Raw genomic sequence first — 21,487 nt, forward strand, 5'->3', positions numbered from 1 at the left:
TCTAAGGCCTACTGACCAGCAGCTCGTTCACTTTGGGTTTGCTGGGGCGTTTCTCTGTCCCCTCTCCTGCATGGTGACTCTTCTTCTTGTCCTTGTTCCTGCTCTTGTCTCGGCTCTTCTCCTTCCCCTTGGAGCCTTTTACAGGGAGGTCATCAGGTTTGATATCTGAGGGTGGAGCGAGGGAAAGGAGTGGAGGAGGGGGAGTGGAGGAGGCAGGGGGCAGGGGAGGGGAGTGGAGTGGAGCGAAGGGATGGACACGTTACAGCACTCCAGATATCAATCAGCATGAAAGTTGACATCTGACCCCTCTGGCCATCCATTGCCATGGCAACTGATATCCACGCCATCAGTAATTTCAAATGGAACATATTTGTTATCACAAGAGCCACCTCATCTTTTATTCAAATTCTGGGAGAATATCTTAACAGGAACTCGGTAAACAAGACATTCATCATTTATGTGTTTTACAATTTTGAATTAAAATTGAGTTCATGCTTCATGCTAGTAGATGTATAGATTTATATACATGATTTGTTTGATATGGAATCCTTCATGGTTAAATCAATAGATTAAGGGAGAAAGGGATTTAATACAGTAGAAAAGCTTTAAAAGCAATAGGTTACGTTTCTTTATCAGCCAACTTTCATGGTAGTGCAAGGCAGGCAGGGTTGATCATGCTGGTGTGATGGGTCTATTGCTATGATGTCATGCTTTCCTTCTATTTTAGGTGGGGATGGGTGGTGGGTAATCGGGTGGGGGATCCTAGGGATGAAGGAGGCGAGTGATGAGGGTGTGCAATGAATACAATGCCTTCACATGATCAACTCAACTGGTGCCCTCTCCACCAGTTCGCAAGCAGGCAGAGATAGACACTCTGATCCTATAGCATCCATCTAATAAAAGCATACATCACAGCCATCCACTACTCCCATTCTTATCCACTACTTAGAGCTTGCACAGAATCCTGTCATTCTGAGAGACACGGTAGTCATCCTGAGAGACCATTTGGTGCTCAGCACCAGCAGTGTGTACCTGCTCCCTCTGCTGCTATCTCCTGCTCCTCCCTCTCCTCGGCCTCAGCTAGAGCTGCCTCCTGGGCCCTGAGGATCTGGGAAATCATCAGGATTATTCCCACAACACACACATAGAACTGACTTTATTCTAGAACACTCTAGTAGTCGAATTGGAACTACTCAAACACTATTTACAGAATATAACCATATTCCTACTAGACAGAACAAAAAGCAATATAATAGATGTCTCACCTCCATCAGTGTCTCTATAGAAGCAAAATATTTGGACCACCAGTCCAGCATTCTCTCGTCGGTCTCATCATCCTCCTCCACCTCTCCCTTCTTTTTCTTCTTTTTCTTTTTCTTCTCTTCTTTCGCCTCCTCATTCTGCAGATACGAGAGAGCGTCTGAACAAACAAACAAAAGTGCTACCTGGCATAGTAAATAAATGTTACAAGTGGCAATTGATGTCTGTCCACATTGTGAAGCTCTTTCAAATGAGGAGGGACAGATCCATGCCACTTACCACATCAACTTTAATAACTGCATCAGACGACTACAGGGAGAGGGCCACACAAAACAGCACCAAATTACACACAAATGAAACGCAAAATATATCAATATAAACAAAAACAATCTTCATTTTACACCACACACAGCACCAGAGGTAAAGCCATGAACCTCAATTTCAGTCCTTGAGTGCATCTCTACTTCTGTCCTTTTCATACATCAAAAGAGATACAAATCTGAGACATGCGTGCCAAAGCTTACAGCATCTAACTTGACCACCGTGTCCATTTTCCTGACTGAGGGGTTGGCATCCATGTTGACTATGACATCACCTGTGGGGTGAGAGAGGGTGCGGGGCAGGGTGCGGGAGTAAGGGGAGGAGGGGCGAGATTGGGACCCCCCGTTGGTCAGGACCATGTAGCCATTCATCAGTCTAGCTGGAGGGGGGGTCAGGGTTGTGACCGAGAAGGAATAGGACAGGACGAGAGAGAGAGAGAGAGAGAGAGAGAGAGAGAGAGAGAGAGAGAGAGAGAGAGAGAGGAGAGAGAGAGAGAGAGAGAGAGAGAGAGAGAGAGAGGCAGGAGAGCAGGAGAGCAGGAGTGGGAAAAGGCAAGCGCAGAAAGCTTCAAAATAAGTAAAGCAGTAGGAAACACATTCATATTCACACAGGTCGGAGAGGAAATCAGAAACTGTTGAAAAGAATATGGAAGATTAGACTCAGAGAATATACAGTATATCACCAAATGTCCAGTATATACTCAAATAGTATGAATACATGGTATTGGATTCCCCAGAACAATACAAAAAATGTAAAATATTGTAATAGGAATAGAAAGTACTAGAAAAGCGTCTTGCATAGTGTGAGTAGGCCTACCTGTGCTGGCCCAGTTGTTTTGCGTCTTGTCTGGGGGGCTGTAGATGAAGCTTCGTAGGCTGGTGACGGCGTGGGAACCCACCAGGGTGTATCGGCCAAACGCCCTGCAGTCCACAACCCGGATGTTAAGAGGAGGGTGGAGCAGCTCGTTCTCTGGCAGGTCCTGATGGTGCCATGTGGGCAAAGGTCAGGGGGTCACATTTCGAGTTAGGACTAGGTTGTATGAAGTTGCCCTGATCTAAGGTTTAAACATCTGGAACCTATTTTATATGTACAGTACAGTATCTGTTGTCTTTCATTGTCTGAAAGGCCATCAATATTTGACCAGGTTCTACTCACCACCTCGAACCACTTGACCAGTGTGCTGAAGTTGGGGTTCTTTTTGAAGTTCACGATAGGTGCAGACTGGACTCCTCTCCCTGCACACTCTATGTCCACCCTGGGTCTGTCCACCTGTGCCAAATTCACCCTCTTCAGGTCCCGCAGGCCCCAGAACAGAACCTGGACCACAACCCATCACACTGGATCAGACCATTTGAACAGCACCCCCCAGATCTACAAATTATTTGGGGGTTCCGCATCTAACACACTTAAGAATAACTTGTTTTGGGGGTTCCCTTTAGTTTCCCTTACAGGATCTCCACTTCTTGGACTCACAGTAATGATGGAGTTCCTCCTCCTTTAAGTTTCTAGTTTTGGGGTACCTTCTCTTTGTCCTCAAGTTTGGAATACCATCCCCCTATTTGTAGTTTTAGTGCCCTCTCAGAGTGCTGTACCCTAGTCATAGAGTGTTGTCTCACCTCTATGCGATAACGGCTTAGGACAGGTCTGATGCCCATTGGCACAGGGAGGATGGGTCCACGGTCTGAGTCTGTCGGACCATTGATGGCAGGAAGCTCCACCCTCCCCCCTTGCCCAATCTACTCAGGGAAGAGAATTGGGGTTATTTGTAAAAAAAAATATTTAACCTTAACTAGGCAAGTCAGTTAAGAACAAATTCTTATTTACAATGGAGGCCTACCCCGGCCAAACCCGGACAACACTAGGTCAATTGTGCACCACCCTGTGGGACTCCCAATCACAGCCGGATGTGATACAGCCTGGATTCGAACCAGGGACTGTAGTGAAACCTCTTGCACTGAGATGCAGTGCCTTAGACCGCTGCGCCACATACAGTATACACAGGGCCAGTCGTTTTGGTTGTTAAAAAAAAAATGATTGACTGGTATTTCCAGCATTATCCACTTGGTTTGCTGCAGGTAGAAAATCCAAATCATTCAATCAATGTGTGGTTGTGCGCGAGTGTATGGTAAGCCAGGGGAGGCGTAGCTGTACAAATCTTAATTGCACAAAGCCTATTATTTAGCAGGGATTACTATTTGTAGATCAGTGATTCTACTCCTCACTTTGCTCAAGCTGATCCTCTCTAATGGACTCGGAAGTTGTAGCTAAAAATGGGTCAATTAGGGGCAGGTTAAGGGGAGAGTAATTGAAACCAACCATGGAAGTATGTTGTAAGGAATTCGGGGGTATACCCTACTGGGACTTGAACCCGGGTCCAGTGACTATCAAACCTGTCAAGCCAACACCTTAACCATTATACTATTATCTCCCCTTAAACTGCCCCTAATTGACCCATTTTTAGCTACAACTTCCGAGTCCATTAGAGAGGATCAGCTTGAGCAAAGTGAGGAGTAGAATCACTGATCTACAAACAGTATTCTCTGCCAAATAATAGGCTTTGTGCAATTAAGATTCGTAGAGCTAAGCCTCCCTTTGCTAAGGCTAACCCCCCACTGACGCACAAACAGACATTGATTGATTCATTGATTAGAGACAGCTTGCGTCAATTAAAAAACATCTCCTCGGATTTTATACCAGCAGCAAACCTAGTGGATAATGCTGGAAATACCGGTAAAAAAACTCAACAAAAAAACAAACAACCAAAACAACTGTCACAAAGTATTCAAAAAAACAAAAAAATATATACAAATTATACATGTAGAAATGTACAAATTGATATACAACACAGTCAGTATCAGTATTCCGAGATAAAAGTGACCCAGCTGAAGCTGTTCGTTTTTGGACTTAGGACTTAGTTTGTCTGAAGTTTTTAGTTTGGCTTCCTACTTTGGCTTGGATTCTCTTCCTAGTTTTGCAGAGGTACAGCAGTTAGAGAGAATTGTTACAGAGCAAGACACTGAATAGAGATGGATGGGGCAGAAAGGGAGAAAAGCACCTTTATAGAATAAAACACATAGCAGAAGACGGAGGAGGCTGGTGGGAGGCGCTATAGAAGGACAGGCTCATTGTCATGGCTAGAATGGAATAAATGGAATTGAGTCAAGCATGTGGTTTCTATATAATTAATGAGTTTGATACCGTTTCATTTATTCCATTCCAGCTATTACAATGAGCCTGTCCTCCTATAGCTCATCCCACCAGCTTCCATTGGCAGAACACTTAGACTGACCAGAGAGTGACCATAGAGGGATGGGCAGAAGAGTGAAAAGAGCACCTTAATCTGAGGAACTGCAAAGTCATGGACAGCAATCAGAGCCCTCCTGATCTCCTCATCGTCATAGGGAATCTGCAGAGCAGGGGCATGATACCGGAGTATGTAGGTTGGAGGGCAGAATGTAGGGGGGAGTAGGGCGGGGTTCAGTGAAGGACAGAGGGAGAAAAGAGGAGGAAGGAGGGCCAAGGGACCACAGGGTGGGTGTGGGATTAGGAGATGGTGGGAGTAGGAGAGAAGAGGCATAGAGGAAGAAGGAGAGGAGGACACATAAATGTGGGAGAACAGACAATTAGATTAAATGGAAATGGATAACAGACAGATGAAGAAAAGGAAAGACAGAGAGAGAGAGACCTTTCTTTTCTAGATTTGCTGAAGCGTTAGCTAGTCACCGTGTTCCGTGCATAAGGGTGTGCACAACTGTTCAGTAGTTGCATATTCCATGCATTTGGTAAATCGGTAGAAGATCATTTTCTACGTGATTCATTTGTCCATTAACTTCTTGCTTGTGCGTCGGGTGTGTATTTTTAAACTATTTTCATGCTTGTCGCAGGCATGCTCTCAGTGTGTCCTTGTTATGTGTTAGTTTCCTAGTGTGTGTGTGTGTGTGTGTGTGTGTGTGTGTGTGTGTGTGTGTGTGTGTGTGTGTGTGTGTGTGTGTGTGTGTGTGTGTGTGTGTGTGTGTGTGTGTGTGTGTGTGTGCACATGTGTCTATGTGCGTGTATGTGTGATCAGTTTACCTGTAGCAGCTCGAAGGCAGCCAGTAGGTCACCAGCGGTAGAGTTACCACGGTAGATCTGGTAGTACTCTAGCTGAGGGGGGAACCTTGGGGGGCCGTAGTGCTCGTCACACATCTTAGTGATGGGCTTAGCGAATGTCCGACCAATGAACTCTGCCTTGCCCTGGATGCCACCAACGGTAGAAAGAAAAACAAAGGAAGGAACGTGTCTGGGGTGTACTTCCTGTCATGTCCACTGGGGGTCAGTGTAAGCACAGACATAATACTGAAAACAGTGTAAAAAAGCGAGGACTATTCAGAGAAGATGCTACTGTAAGACTAACAAAATACTTAAAAGAAGTCCTACTAGGGGCCATACCCCAATGGGTTCCATCAGTTAATGAGAAGCATGCATGACTATTAGAGTAAACACTTCAACCAAACTAATCAACTACTGTTTCAGCTATCAAACACAACCGTGTCTACAACTACTAACTTCAACCACTACTGGAGGAATGCAAGAGGGACATGCTTATAGCTAAGTCATCGACAGATGGTAAACCTAGTTTGGGAAGGGCCTTTAAAATAGCCTGTCCTGCCTCTTGTATGACTCAGCTAACTAGCTACATTCCTACGCAAACAGAAGCCCAAAGCAGGAGAGGCGCTACTTCAACCTTTCACACTCTACTTAGCCCCAACAGCATCCACCACATGAGGAGGAACAGGAGAAACATGGTAAATGAAGACAGGAACAGATACACAGTAAGGACATATGGACAAACACCGTGTTTGGATCACAGATATCACAGTACTTTGAATCCTAGTATCCTTTGAATCCCACAAAACAATTACTTCTCTATGGGTATAGATAGACCTCTACCACAATGATAGGTCCCCCCTCTCCCTCTAGGGTCGTACCACAGTGTCCTGGTCGTAGACCTCTACCACAATGATAGGTGGGTCGTCTCGTAGCTCGCCGGCCTCCCCGAACAGCTCAACATCATCAAACACCAGCAGCTGATCCCACGTAGGGCACAGAGTCTCACTCAGGACCTAGAAAAACACACACACACACACACCACACACACACACACACACACACACACACACACACACACACACACACACACACACACACACACACACACACACACACACACACACACACACACACACACACCACACAGGTCTCTCTTGAAAAATATTTGTCTCTCAACGAGACTAACCTAGTTAAATAAAAGTTTTAAAAAACACACACCAGCACACACCATGTACGCACACACTCACATACACCCTCTCTCTTACCTCAGTGACCTGGCTGTGTGTGGAGAAGAAGACCCTGGCGAAGGGGTCTGACAGGCCACTGCTGTCTGCAGCAAATAGACTCCTGGCCTGGTACATGTGAGCCCTCAGCTGGAACACCTGCTTCACTGCAGCCCAGAGAGAGGACACAGAGACAACACTCACATACACAGGTGTGAGCCATCAACACTTGAGTACGTACTTCAATAAAAGTGTAGAGGGAATGGAGTGTGTAAATATAAAACTTGGCTTTTAAAGGAACTACCCACTGGGCAAGTCAATTCAACGTCTATTCCACATTGGTTCAATGTTGATTCAACCAGTGTGTGCCCAGTGGGTACTTGCCTACTTTAGCTACAGTATATACAGTGCTGTAGGGGGTACAGATTGTAGACAGACTTACTGTTATAAACCAGGCTGATAGGGGGCAAAGACTGCAGACAAGAGCCTGTCCTGGGAGCCTTGTTCTCTTCAAAGCCGTTGGGCAGGCCAGACAGGAAGTCCTTCCTTTGTTTGTTCAGGCCCAGCCACAGGTACATCTCCATCTTAGCCTGCACTGTCCACCCCGCTGGACCAAACCCCTTCTTACCAGGCAGCTGGGGACACAAACGTTACAGCGACGTTATAGGGACATTTTTATAACTTTCATCAGCTATAGTAACATTTTCGTCTTAGCTTGGGTTCTAACGTCACAGACATACAACAGCAACACTAACGTAAATGGACTTTCCTCAGTTAATTGTTTTTATCACAGGTTTTGCACTCATCACTTCATTCTCTGTCAGAAAGTAGGCTGGCCCTCTCTGACATTGCATTCTGTACATTTATAAATCCCTTTTGCAAAAACGGCCACATTACCTAACATTGTTACTAACCTATAGAAGTACGAGAGTCCATACCCAGTCAATCTCGAAATTTTATTCCTAACTTATAGAAAAATCTTCAGAATACCCTACAGTGGGACGCATTGGTGCCTTTCTGGCAATTCACATTGCTGTTAGAGGAACGCTTTACTGAGGAATGTGGTTGTTTTTTTTATGATTGTGTTTGTGGTACTTTTATTTGTGTGTTTCCAATGCTCCTGCCTTGATTGTGTCATGCAGGCATCCCTCGAAGAAGAAGCAGAGGGTGGAGAGAACCAAGAAGGTTCACGTACCCTGAGGAAGACAGCTTTGACCTTGCCACAGTCCTTGCCTGTCTCCTCGTCTACGATGGAGTAGAGGATGTCTTTGGAGGGGATGCGGGCGTAGGCGATACGCTTGTTGTTACTCATCATCCATACGAACACGTCTGGGATACTGTGCTGGGGCTGGAGGGCACAGAGGATACAGGTTCAAAGTGTTTGGTCAATACAGGCTGAAATTCCTGGGCATAACACAAATGACATTGATATCCATAAGGACGCACACTATTTCAACAGTGAATGACATTTTATGAGTGTACAGTTTATTAGATCACAGTGGTGCTCTTAACTGTACAAAGCGATTGGTATTATTATGCTATTATTATGCTAGTGTTTTATAAGGGAGAGTTAGGATCCACTGGTGGCGGGAGGTTGCTGAACGTTTTTTCTGAGGTTGCCTGTGAATGTGATATATATGTGTTATATAAATAAAGTTGAGTGTAACAGAATCTGTACCTCGTCGGCAAGGAAACGTAGCCTGTGCAGGAAGTTCTGAACCATTTTCAGTTTGTCTCTCACTGTGTTCCTCTTCACCTGGGAGCGAATCAGCTTGGCCTGCTGGCCCATGCTCTCCTATAGAGAAGGATATTACATTATACACATTCCCACCCTCTGCTACATAAGGATAGATTCATAACCATAGCAACTCTCTCCATCACTCTCTCAGAGCAGCGCTGTACCATCTCTCTCATGCAGGACTTGAGCCTCTCTTTGTCCAGTTTGGTTCTGCCTGCCTGGTTCTGGTCCTTGTTGGCCAAAGTGACGAAACGACTGAAAGTAAAAACACAGAGACACTAAAAGAAGATACTTTGTTTGGCATCACTGTGTCTCTGGCTATGGCACTCCAGTCACTGTATATGTAGGATCAAATCAAAATCAAATCAAATCTTATTTGTCAAATACTTACTAAACAACAGGTGTAGACTAACAGTGAAAGGCTTACTTGCAGGTCCTTTTCCAACAACGCAGAGTTAAAGGTAAAAATAAAAAAGTAATTATGAATTGATTATGGGTTGTCGTATCAGTAATGTTATCTCACTTGCAGCCAGTGCTGAGTTCCTCCAGAACCCCTCTGAGTCTGCGCTCTGGATAGGCTGTCTCTGTCTTAATGATCTCCTGCACGTCATTCAGACCCTCCTCCTGTTAAGCACAACACACAAACACAAACAAGGGCATCAGATACAATATACTCTTAGAATAAAAGGTGCTATCTAGAACTTTAAAGGGTTCTTCGGCTGTTCCCATAGGAAAACACTTTGAAGAATCCTTTTTGGTTCCATGTAGAACCCTTTTGGTTCCAGGTAGATCTCTTTGGGTTCCATGTAGGACCCTTTCGACAGAGGGTTCTACATGGAACACAAAAGGGTTCTACGTGGAACTAAAAAGGGTTCTCCCTGGAACCAAAAAAGGGTTCTCCTATGGGGACAGCCAAAGAACCATTTTGGAACCCTTTTTTCTAAGAATGTAATACTTTGAGTTATTTGGGATTAATTAACATATTATCCTGCACAATGGTGCACATTCAACATGCGTGATTACTGACCAGTTTGTCAGCGATCTTGTCCATGATGTTGGAGTTGTAAAGTCTTCTCCTTTGGTCCTGCCACCAGCTTTTGATGTAAATACACGGCTTCTTCTCAAAGTAGGGCAGGTGGAAGTAGTTCCTAAAGTTTTGTGAAAATCAAATTAAACAACCTTTTCTAGGCTGTGTAGAACAGATGCGATCCTATCAACTCTTATCTGACAGGGGAGAGGAAGAGAGTTGACATTATCAGAGTCCCTCAGAGAATGAGATCAATGGAAACTGATTTCTTTCATATTTCTCTTTTTTTTCTTCATTTTGTACCCTGTATCATATTATTATTTTATCTCCATTATTTTATGTTAGAGTATTTCGGTATACATACTGTATCTTATTCTATGAGTAAAGAAGATCTAGCCCAAGTGGTACCCTGACCTTTTTGAGTTGTGACACCCCATCAGCAAAACAATATTTCTAAGCAGAACTAAGGCTTTAGCTGTGACCCAGGAGGAACTAACGGAACATGACCCAACCACCACTGATGACCCCTGACCCTTGAACCCATGTCCCTCTGACCTGTCTGTGATGACAGGTTTCATGGGTGGGGAGGAGGACACAGATACCAGGTCCCCATCATCATCTGCCTCGTCCTCACTGGAGTTCTGCTGGATCAGCTCTGACTCCTCATCACTCTCTCCTCCTCCTCCTCCTCCCTCTTTCTTCTTCTTCTTAGCTGCCGAGGGCTTGCTCACTCCATCTATCTGGTTACCGTAGTTGCCTGGGAGAAGGAAATGGGGAAAATAGAGTAGTAGAATTTTATGGTTGTGTTATTTACATGCCAAACATACAAATAATTGAGTACTCTCTTTTTAGACAAATACTTATGACAATTGAGTCAGTCAAGTTATTACTGTATACTCTTGAGTGTAGTACTTACCTATTGTGACCTCGAAGCTGATTGGCTTATCGCCAATCTTCCTGTCGATCATGGTGGCCTCCAGGAAGGAACCAAACAGGAAGAATTCCTCTATTTTCCCTGTAACACTCTGAAAGACAGAATAAAGAAGACAAAGTAAACAACAGAATACAAATTAAAGGTAGAACCAACCCCCATTTGACCTTAAACTCACACACACAGTATGCTAAATAAACAAATACAGTCTCAGTTACCGACACACAGGTTTTTCTTTTTAATCAAACAATGTATTTTTTAAGTCAGTACTGATTGAGATGTTGAGCATGTTAGGGTTTGCCTCGTTAATCTCTCTCCCTCTCTCCCTCCCTCTCCTCTAGGCTAAGGGGTGATAGCTACACCTGCACCTGGCATATAGTCAAACTAATATCAACAACGTCCTGCACCCAAGGGAGACATTAGGGAGGCATTAGCTAAACAAATAGACAGCTAGGGGACAGTTGGGGAAGCTAATGTTTAGCCTGGGTTAACACTGCCTACTGATTTCCCTAACGGCCAGTTAACAACTTTAACAGCAATTTAATGTCAATGCAATGTAGTATAACAACAGAATGGAGACATCTAACCACTGACTGTTTATGGCGAGATCAGGAAGTCATAGGCAGGGTCAAAGGGCAAAGCTGAAGACGCATAGGGTTTTATGTATCTTAACTGAAAAGATTTGGGGACACTCAATAGTTTGGCAGTTTCTCCCAATGGTCCTATGCCTCATAATCAGAATTAAATGGGATGAGAAAGGTCATGAAAGGTAAATATAATGGAAAGTTTGAACATAGTACTGTAGTGTGAGGTGTGAGTCAATGACAGCCAGCCAATGTACACTCCCTTTTGAAAGAAAAAGCCAATAGCACTCACCTCAGACATACTTGGCAACCAATGAATAGTCACCATCCAATCAGCACTCACCTCTGAGATGTTAGAGACAGGCTCCACCTGCACCTCGGTGGAGCTTACAATCTCCGTGGAGGTGGTGTCCAGGATCTCCACGGCAACGGAGATGAGGATGCGGGCCCTGAAGGACACGCCTTCCCCCAGCCCCTCATTCAAGTCCTGGTGCTCATCCATCAGAGTATACTGGCGGGTGGAGCCATACATGTTGACCCAGGCTGGACCCATGGTGGGCAGGAACCCTGGGCGAGGAGAGGAGGGATGGAGGATGACAGGAGAATTAAACAAAGAACAGGGTCCTGAGAAAGGCTATTGCCTGTGTAGTGTCGTGCAGGAGCAGCAAACTATTGTTGGCTCTCTTTAATCACTTGTGTCAAAGCCCTCCAATGACTTGGTAATAAGGACTGAATACCAAAATGACTAATGTGCTACAATAAGATTTGATTGACCTGATGTCCTGTCAATATTATACTTTTGAGCTATGGTTGGGGCAGATATCACCTCACCTTTGTCACCATCATTGGCGATCTTTCGCAGGTCAATGAAGTGTGTTCCTATGGCGACGTCATTGACTTTGTCGGAGTCTCTTATCTGGACCTTCATGCGTTTGCAGAGCGGAGGAAACATCTCAGTGAAGACCACCTGCTCATTCCAAATCGGCTCATAACTACTCTTCTGGACCGACGTCTTCCCCTGGAGGAAATAACATCAACATACGTTTGGATTGACACTCATTCAACTCTTACACTGACACCTCATATTATGTATACTGTATTTATAATGTGATTGTGATCCATTACGTAATGCTATTTGTCTCTTTTGTTTATCAAGTAAAGAAATAAAACAGACAGTTTCAATAAAACAGTTTCAGGTTCATGGTATGGAGAAGTCAGGACCTCGTGAGTAGTGGGTGGCTGTAGTTGACCTACTCTCTGTCCGGCGAAGAGCACTTGTACGTAGGGGTCCACCAGGTCTCTGTTCTCCCCTATGAAGGCCTTCTTAACATTGGCCATGATGCTGGTGTTCATCTTGGGAAGGCCCTCAGCTCGATAGATCTTCACGTAGAATCGTGCCCACTGCCTCTCCAAGGGAACACCCTCCGGAAGAAGGAGGTTCCTGACCAGAAACAAAAGGTTGAAAAACAGTTGTACGCCTGATTTTGTCTCATCATAACCCCTTCATAACATTCTCCAGACTTTTTTATTTAAGCCCTGACCTCTCTAAACATTGTATTGCCATTCTACAACATTCTCTGACCACTCTACAACATTGTATTAGCATTCTACAACATTCCTGACTACTAGAACATTGTATAACCTTTCTACAACATTCTATTGCCCGAAAAAAAACATTATTTTACCCTTCTATGTCGTCTTCATCCGTCTCGTTGGCCTTGTGTGGAGTCTTGATGTTGTCCCCCTTCCCCACCACGGCGATGTCACACTTGATGTAACCTTTGCAGCCGGCCGTGATGTCATCAGGGTCAGACAGTGTGGCCCACTTGTGGTAGAATTGGTGCTCTGTGACAGACAAGTATCAATCCATAAATCAATCATTCTTTCAACCACTTACAGGAATTAAAATCATTCTAAATGTGACCATGGCAACCATCAACATCACCCATGTGCCAGTCTCAGCACCTTACCACTTACCAGGTTGGGAGTAGACTGTGCCAACATCCAGCTTGAAAGTGCCAACTAAGGTGCCACTCCGCAGCAGGTTCTTAGAGTGGATCACCTGGTGGGGGGGGGGGGAGGAGAGAGGAGAGGGAGGGAGGAGAGGAGAGGAGAGGAGAGGAGAGGAGAGGAGAGAGAGGAGGAGGAGAGGAGAGAGGAGAGAGGAGAGAGAGAGAGAGAGAGAGAGAGAGAGAGAGAGAGAGAGAGAGGTTGTGTACTGCAAACATATGGGCTACATTGGACATACATATGGGCTACATTGGACATACATATGGGCTACAGAGCCTGAACGGATGTTTTGGAAGCAGTACAGAGCAGTGGAGTAGGATTAAGAGTGTGTGGGTGAAGGATAAAATGTTGATTTCATGCTCAAAGGCTGCTACTATAAAGAGAACGATTGAGCGTCTGTGTGTGTGTAGAAGAGCCACTTACTGAGAGCTTCAGGATCTTGTCAAACATGACATCTGGTGGGACGTGGAAGTCAAAGACAAAATACTGTGGGGAGAAGAGAAGGCATGATGTGATGTGACAGATACAGTAGCCTTACTTTCTGTCAAATTACTAATGTATTTTATGATCATTCCATTGAGTTCAGTAGATTCAAAGGTTGAATTTACTTAATCAACCCCTGAAGGATTCATCGATCATGCCACACAACACGTTTCTTCATGCTTGATAGGGCTGGGAATTACCAGGGACCTCACGATACGATATTATAAAAGCAAATCAAATTGTATTGGTCGCGTACACATATTTAGCAGGTGTTTTTGCGGGTGTAGTGAGAAAAAGAAGAAACCCGCACACTGCTCTTTAAAACCTGTTGTGGATAGGAGGCAGTATTTTCACGGCCGGGTGAAAAAAACGTACCTGATTTAATCTGGTTACTACTCTTGCCCAGAAACTACAATATGCATATAATTAGTAGATTTGGATAGAAAACACTCTAAAGTTTCTAAAACTGTTTGAATGGTGTCTGTGACTATAACAGAACTCATATGGCAGGCAAAAACCTGAGAAGATTCCAAGCAGGAAGTGGCCTGTCTGACAATTTGTAGTCCTACTGTTGCATCTCTATCGAAATTACAGTATCTGAGCTGTTACGTGACACTTTCTAAGGCTTCCATTGGCTCTCTAAAGCCTTCAGAAACCGGGTTGAGGCGTCTCCTGTCTCTGGGAAGATAACAGCAGCACAGGTTCACAAGACCTCGCCATTTTTTATTTTCGTCTTTGAATGAATACAACATTGTCTGGTTGGAATATTATCACTATTTTACGAGAAAAATTGCATAAAAATTGATTTTAAACAGCGTTTGACATGCTTCTAAGTACGGTAATGGAACATTTAGAAATTCTTTGTCACGAAATACGCTCGCGCGTTACCCTTTGGATAGTGACCTGAACGCACGAACAAAATGGAGGTATTTGGATATAACTATGGATTATTTGGAACAAAAACATTTGTTGTTGAAGTAGAAGTCCTGGGAGTGCATTCTGACAAAGAACAGCAAAGGTAATACAATTTTTCTAATAGTAATTCTGAGTTTAGTGAGCCCCGAAGTTGGCGGGTGTCTGAATAGCTATCCTGTGATGGCTGAGCTATGTACTCAGAATATTGCAAAATGTGCTTTCGCCGAAAAGCTATTTTAAAATCTGACATAGCGATTGCATAAAGGAGTTCTGTATCTATAATTCTTAAAATAATTATTATGTATTTTGTCAACGTTTATCATGAGTAATTTAGTAAATTCACCGGAAGTTTTGGGTGGGAATGCTAGTTCTGAACATCACATGCTAATGTAAAAATATGTTTTTTGATATAAATATGAACTTGATTGAACAAAACATGCATGTATTGTATAACATAATGTCCTAGGAGTGTCATCTGATGAAGATCATCAAAGGTTAGTGCTGCATTTAGCTGTGGTTTGGGTTTTTGTGACATATATGCTTGCTTTGAAAATGGCTGTGTGATTATTTTTGGCTGGGTACTCTCCTGACATAATCTAATGTTTTGCTTTCGCTGTAAAGCCTTTTTGAAATCGGACAATGTGGTTGGATTAACGAGAGTCTTATCTTTCAAATGGTGTTAAATAGTCATATGTTTGAGAAATTGAAGTTATAGCATTTTTAAGGTTTTTGTATTTCGCGCCATGCTCTACCATTGGATATTTGGCGAGGTCTGTCCTCAACAGGTTTTAATAAGCTTTACGTATCGGCCTCAAGGCCTTCGTTTCTTATTATTTGTCATCTTATTCAACTGTTACCATGCACCTGCAAAAAAGATAGCTCAGATGTGCGAGTGCATTTTGAATTTTGAATTGCCGGTGTAGTGAAATGCCAGTTTTCCAAGCTCCAACAGTGCAGTAATATCTAACAATACACACAAATCTAAAAGTAAAAGAATGGAATTAAGAAATATTAGTATGAGCAGCGTTGGAGTCCGGAGTATAAATATATATACTGTATATGTGGTCTATAGACATTGTGGACAGTATGTGGATACTTATGTGCTGATATGATATGTATTGTGATTCTCATGATTCTCACGATTCTATATGTATTGTGATTCTCATGATTCTCACGATTCTATATGTATTGGGATTCTCATGATTCTCACGATTCTATAAGTATTGCGGTTCGATACAGTGATTTCAATGCGATTCGATGATCCATAAATATTGCTCACCATTTGTCTGGTGCAGAGGGACAAGAGAGAGCCATGAGAAAATTAGTTTTGATCAGCCATGGAAATAAAAGTGCTGAAAATACATTCCCTATTTAGAAAGAAGATGGAGAACAGGCTATGAAGGAAAAAACGAGCGCAAAAATAATATTGCCAAAACAATACGACATGATATATCGTCCAAAATAATACCCCGATTTGTAACTGTATTGTTTTTCCCCCATCACTAATGCTTGAGGTGAATAACTAACAGAATACAACCAACAATGATCAAATTAACATTCTTTCAGCATTGGCTGAATCAATTCGGAGTCACGTCCAAGTAAATTTAATTTAATACAAGGGGAATTATTACAGACTAATGTCTAGCAGGATCAGGACACCAACTGAATAACGCTTTGACGTTTTGCTCAGCCATCCTCTCGTGAAATAAGAGTGTAATGTGTGTTGCTCAAGGCAGAAAGGATTCCTGTTGAACCCAGAGCAGAGGCTTTGATCTGAACACAGCCAGGCTGGTGCTGGAGCCTCTGAACTGAGACTGGCTGCTCTTCTCACTTTTTCAACTCAATTATTCACAATGTAGAAGAGAGAGGGGATGGGAGGGAGAACGGGAGAACGGGAGAGAGTGAGAAAGAGAGAGAGATGCACTTACCTCATTGTAGTAGGGGCAGTTAGTGGATTCCTTCATGGAGGTGTACTTCTTGTCGTCCCCAATCTCCACACAGACCACAGGGTCCATGTTAAGGCCAACCAGCTGCCTGGCCTCAACGACTGTGATGCTAATCTAATGGAACATATTAGCATTAGGGTTGCAAAGTAACAGAACATTTTCTGGAAAACCCAGGTTTTACGGAAATCCAGCTGGAGGATTATCGGAATCCGGAGGGAATAAGCATGGAGGGAATCATTTAATTCCAAAACATTCCACCCAAATGTGAATGAAAGTACCATAATAAAAGGGTACGGCGTGAAATAAACAAGATGACAACTCAGACTGGAGGTCTAGACTACAGAGGTGACTTCTGTCCCTCAGGGTTAATTATCCCTGCTGTGAACATCTCAGTTGGTGTGCGGTGTTGTGGTTTCTGGTCACAGAGACTGGTACATTACTGTATCTAGGTCAGTTTGCTGTTGTTAGCAGGGGAGACTCAGAGTTTATGCAGTTTGCAGTTAGGCTACGTTAATGAGCTGTTAGATTCTGTTCTTCCCACCCAGCCTTCACACTATCCTCTAATTGTATCCTTACTGGAGCTTTTTTCTTTCCTCTCTACTACCCCTCATTCCTCCATCCTTCCTTCTCTCCTCTCTTCTGGTGAAAAATGTGTTCACTATGACCTTATCCTTCACCAATTCTACTGTGAGACCTGAGTCCAAGCCAACAACCTGTACACAGCATCCAGTCGAAGCTATTAACTGCCTTTTCTCTCATGTCTTTTCTCTCAGGAATGCGATATAAGTCCATGTGGAGTGAGCATGGAGAGAGATCCTGTCCAAACTTTTCTCATGCTGCTGGTGTACTGGTGGGAAAATGGATAAGGCATAATGGACTGTAAAGGACAGTGGCGACCCAGGTCAGAGACATTATCAAGGGCCATCCACTTTTAAACGAACTGACGAACTGAAACACTATCTGAAGCAGAACATGAAGAAATGCCAGAAGAAGATTGCCAGGAAGGAAGGGGGTGAGATCCTGTCCAAACTTTTCTGATGCTGCTGGTGTACTGGTGGGAAAATGGACAAGGCATAATGGACTGTAAAGGACAGTGGCGGCCCAGGTCAGAGACATTATCAAGGGCCATCCACTTTGAAACGAACTGACGAACTGAAACACTATCTGAAGCAGAACATGAAGAAATGCCAGAAGAAGATTGCCAGGAAGGAAGGGGGTGGTCAACTGTGCCTGTAAATTGATTTAGGGTTGTCCTAAACTGTTTATTTGGGGTATCATGTTGATTTTGGAGGTCTACACACTAGGAAGCTTATTGTAATTTAGATTATAATGCATTGAGATACCGATCTGTCATTAACAAGCCACTAAGTTGAGGGTCTTGAATTTGCGTGATAGAATCAAAGTGAAGCACTAAGGACTGTCATTCTAAATTTGGGCTGTATAGCTATGATGGGGACGGTGATAGTCGGGGTTTTGATTTACCATGTTATCATAATTCTAATGTTAAAGTGCATCAATACATATGGCTTTCTGAATAATACAGTACAATTGACATGAGCATGTTTAAGTATGTTTATAACTATATACAGTACCAGTCAAATGTTTGTAGTCCCGTGTAACTCAGTTGGTAGAGCATGGTGTTTGCAACACCAGGGTTGTGGGTTCGATTCCCACGGGGGACCAGTACGGAGAATAAATGTATGCATTCACTACTGTAAGTTGCTCTGGATAAGAGCGTCTACTAAAAGGTAAATGTAAAAATGTTTGGACACACCTACTCATTCAAGGGTTTTTGTTAATTTTTACTATTTTCTTCATTGTAGAATAGCAGTGAAGACATCAAAAGTACAAAATAACACATATGGAATCATGTAGTAACCAAAAAAAGAGTTAAACAAATTAAAATATATTTTAGATTTTAGATTCTTCAAAGTAGCCACCCTTTGCCTTGATGACAGCTTTGCGCACTCTTGGCATTCTCTCAACCAGCTTCACCTGGAATGCTTTTCCAACAGTCTTGAAGGAGTTCCCACATACGCTGATCACTTGTTGGCTGCTTTTCCTTCACTCTACGGTCCAACTCATCCCAAACCATCTGAATTGGGTTGAGGTCAGGTGATTGTGGAGGCCAGGTCATCTGATGCAGCACTCCATCACTATCCTTCTTGGTCAAGTTGCCCTTACACAGTCTGGAGATGTGTTGGGTCATTGTTCTGTTGAAAAACAAAAGATAGTGGGACTAAGCGCAAACCAGATGGGATGGCTTATCTCTACAGAATGCTATGGTAGCCATGCTGTTTAAGTGTGCCTTGAATTCAAAATAAATCACCGACAGTTTCACAGGCAAAGCACCTCCACACCATCACACCTCCTCCTCCATGCTTCACAGTGGGAATCACACACGCAGAGATCATCCACTCACCGACTCTGCGTCTCACAAAAGCATGGCGGTTGTAACCAAAGGACAGATTTCCACCAGTCTAATGTCCATTGCTCGTGTTTCTTGGCCCAAGCAAGTCTCTTATTATTATTGGTGTCCTTTAGTAGTGGTTTATTTGTAGCAATTCAAACATGAAGGCCTGGTCACGCAGTCTCCTCTGAACAGTTGATGTTGAGATGTGTGTGTTACTTAAACTCTGTGGTATTTATTTGGGCTGCAATTGCTGAGGCTGGTAACTCTAATGAATTTATTCTCTACAGCAGAGTTAACTATGGGTCTTCCTTTGCTGTGGCGGTCCTCGTGAGAGAGTTTCATCATAGCGCTTAATGGTTTTTGCAACTGCACTTGAAACTTTAAAGTTCTTGAAATTATCCATATTGACTGACATTCATGTCTTAAAGTAATGATGGACTGTCGTTTCTCTTTGCTTATTTGAGCTGTTCTTGCCATAATAAGGACTTGGTCTTTTACCAAATAGGGCTCTCTTCTGTTTACCACCCCTACCTTGTCACAACACAACTGATTGGCTCAAACGCATTAAGAAGGAAAGAAATTCCACAAATTAACTTTTAACAAGGCACACATGTTAATTGACATGCATTCCAGGTGACTACCTCATGAAGCTGATTGAGAGAATGCCAAGAGTGTGCAAAGCTGTCATCAAGGCAAAGGGTGGCTACTTTGAAGAATCTCAAATATAAAATATATTTTGATTTGATAAAATCTTTTTGGTTACTACAAGATTTAGTATGTGTTTTTTCATAGTTTTGATGTCTTCACTATTATTGTACAATGCAGAAAATGGTCAAAATAAAGAAAAACCCTGGACTGAGTAGGTGTGTCCAAACTTTAGACTGTTACTGTAAGTGGACTCGTGGTAGGGGCTAATGTGTTATGGGTTAGATGGAATGATTTATGTACAAATGTATTTGTAACCGGAGGCTAAGTTCGCTGTAGTAGTAGCATCACATCTCCTGCAGAGTGCGCCAAATGATAGGTGACCATTGCTGTACATTCATACCCCAGGGTGAGGGTATAAATTAAGTGATTGCCTTGTGTGTCGTAATGAAGCGTGTACTGATGTTTAATTCATATGTTCCTGTCCTCTTCTGAGAATGAACTGCACTATGTGAAGGTTTGAAACTCAATGACAGGTAATTTACAATTGTAATGTACTAAGTGTAAGAAAGTCTTTCCTTTTCCCTCTTTCCAAATCATGTTAATGCTTGTTTGATGAAAAGCATCAGCTGGCGCACAACAAGGGAAAATGTTTTAGTGTAGAGGTGCTGATTAACAGGGCATAAACTGTAAGCTATAAAACAAAGAAAGTCGCACACTCCATATATAAAACCTCCCAGTAATTTGAAGGCACAGTTATGCCGAAAACATTGGCGTTTTTTTACCCAATAAAATACTGGGAGGTAATATATATGTAGTGTGTGACTCTCTTTGTTTTTAATGCTTGTTTGATGAAAATGCTTGTAAGTAACTTTCCATTAGGTTGAGACTTAGTCTCAAAATGGAGGAAATGTCATGAAAAATGACAAAATTAGACATACTATACTGTTTTTACTTAGAGAATTGTCCATTGCTATATGCTAGTGTTTTTTTTTGCTGATGCAGGCTTGCCTTGTGTGACTTAGTCATAAGTCTGGGCGTACAGATAAGAGCCGGGTGCGACCGCAGTATGTGACATCCCGTTTGTACTATCTGCTGGACCTCCTCTGTGTGGAAACTTGCAGGAAGGAACAAACAATGGTGGCAATGTCAGTTATCTTAATCTGCACAGACAAGCTAAACACCTTTCATAAACCATGTTCCCCACCCCTGTTTGCACACATCTGCTAACTGCCACTTAGACAAAGAGGTTGGACTTTCTATAAAAGCTGAGAGCCAACTCTGTTCATTGAGCATTTAACTCTGAACTATGAGTGATTGTTGATTGCTCAATTTTTTGCTAATCTTACAATAAAGGTTGTTGTTTGAAGAATCTACAGTCTCTCTTTAGAATTTCCAAGACGGTGCCAATATATCCTCCAAACTTCTCAAGGCTTCTCTGGCATTATCACTTAAGTAGAACACAGTACAATACAGCATATTACAGTAGAGTATATTACAGTAATGTCATGAGTTGTGATTATGGTCCATTGTTTAGCTAGCTAGCTACATGACTTAACAAAAGACTCCACTCTAATTTTGGCAATGTATTTTCATTTCAAGTTAAAGTGTACTATTAGCTAGCTAGCTAACGTTAGCTGGCTGGCTCGCTAACTAACGTTGTGTCATGCGTTGGGATTCATTGTTTACCTAGATAGCTATCTAGCTACATTTCTTAACAAAATACTCTTATCTTAGTGTGCCAGAGCGTAGAATAACTGATGCATTTTTGAACACTCAACACCCATTGAATATGTCCGGTGTCAGTAAACATTGGCAACAAAGCATAATTCAATTGGTGCCAGCAGCACAGTTACAGTCACCAACACTCTGGATAACATGAAAAAAGCCTAACCAGCTCTG

General features: G+C 42.9%; 1 protein-coding gene across 3 annotated transcripts in view; it reads right to left on the reverse strand.

The window, feature by feature from the left end:
- The window catches only part of otofa (otoferlin a), a 149,079-nt gene that overhangs the window by 18,761 nt on the left and 108,831 nt on the right, over positions 1 to 21,487 (reverse strand). For 2 of the 3 annotated variants that reach the window (XM_014145204.3, XM_082961924.1), the window contains exons 9-34: positions 16,510 to 16,641; positions 13,607 to 13,669; positions 13,151 to 13,235; positions 12,859 to 13,018; positions 12,428 to 12,614; positions 12,005 to 12,191; positions 11,517 to 11,740; positions 10,575 to 10,683; positions 10,214 to 10,415; positions 9,659 to 9,779; positions 9,155 to 9,255; positions 8,796 to 8,886; positions 8,572 to 8,688; positions 8,089 to 8,241; positions 7,336 to 7,528; positions 6,936 to 7,060; positions 6,549 to 6,683; positions 5,653 to 5,814; positions 3,198 to 3,317; positions 2,737 to 2,898; positions 2,398 to 2,560; positions 1,785 to 1,960; positions 1,540 to 1,569; positions 1,266 to 1,400; positions 1,033 to 1,108; positions 17 to 165 (exon numbers count right to left, since the gene is read on the reverse strand). In XM_014145204.3, coding sequence (XP_014000679.2) covers positions 17 to 165; positions 1,033 to 1,108; positions 1,266 to 1,400; positions 1,540 to 1,569; positions 1,785 to 1,960; positions 2,398 to 2,560; positions 2,737 to 2,898; positions 3,198 to 3,317; positions 5,653 to 5,814; positions 6,549 to 6,683; positions 6,936 to 7,060; positions 7,336 to 7,528; positions 8,089 to 8,241; positions 8,572 to 8,688; positions 8,796 to 8,886; positions 9,155 to 9,255; positions 9,659 to 9,779; positions 10,214 to 10,415; positions 10,575 to 10,683; positions 11,517 to 11,740; positions 12,005 to 12,191; positions 12,428 to 12,614; positions 12,859 to 13,018; positions 13,151 to 13,235; positions 13,607 to 13,669; positions 16,510 to 16,641 — 3,558 coding nt within the window. The remainder of the gene's footprint in view (positions 1 to 16; positions 166 to 1,032; positions 1,109 to 1,265; positions 1,401 to 1,539; positions 1,570 to 1,784; positions 1,961 to 2,397; positions 2,561 to 2,736; positions 2,899 to 3,197; positions 3,318 to 5,652; positions 5,815 to 6,548; positions 6,684 to 6,935; positions 7,061 to 7,335; positions 7,529 to 8,088; positions 8,242 to 8,571; positions 8,689 to 8,795; positions 8,887 to 9,154; positions 9,256 to 9,658; positions 9,780 to 10,213; positions 10,416 to 10,574; positions 10,684 to 11,516; positions 11,741 to 12,004; positions 12,192 to 12,427; positions 12,615 to 12,858; positions 13,019 to 13,150; positions 13,236 to 13,606; positions 13,670 to 16,509; positions 16,642 to 21,487) is intronic. The other variant, XM_082961925.1, reaches the window with a different exon arrangement.

The sequence above is a fragment of the Salmo salar genome, chromosome 15 (assembly GCF_965601325.2).
Source record: "Salmo salar chromosome 15, fSalSal1, whole genome shotgun sequence".
NCBI classification, from domain to species: Eukaryota; Metazoa; Chordata; class Actinopteri; order Salmoniformes; family Salmonidae; genus Salmo; species Salmo salar.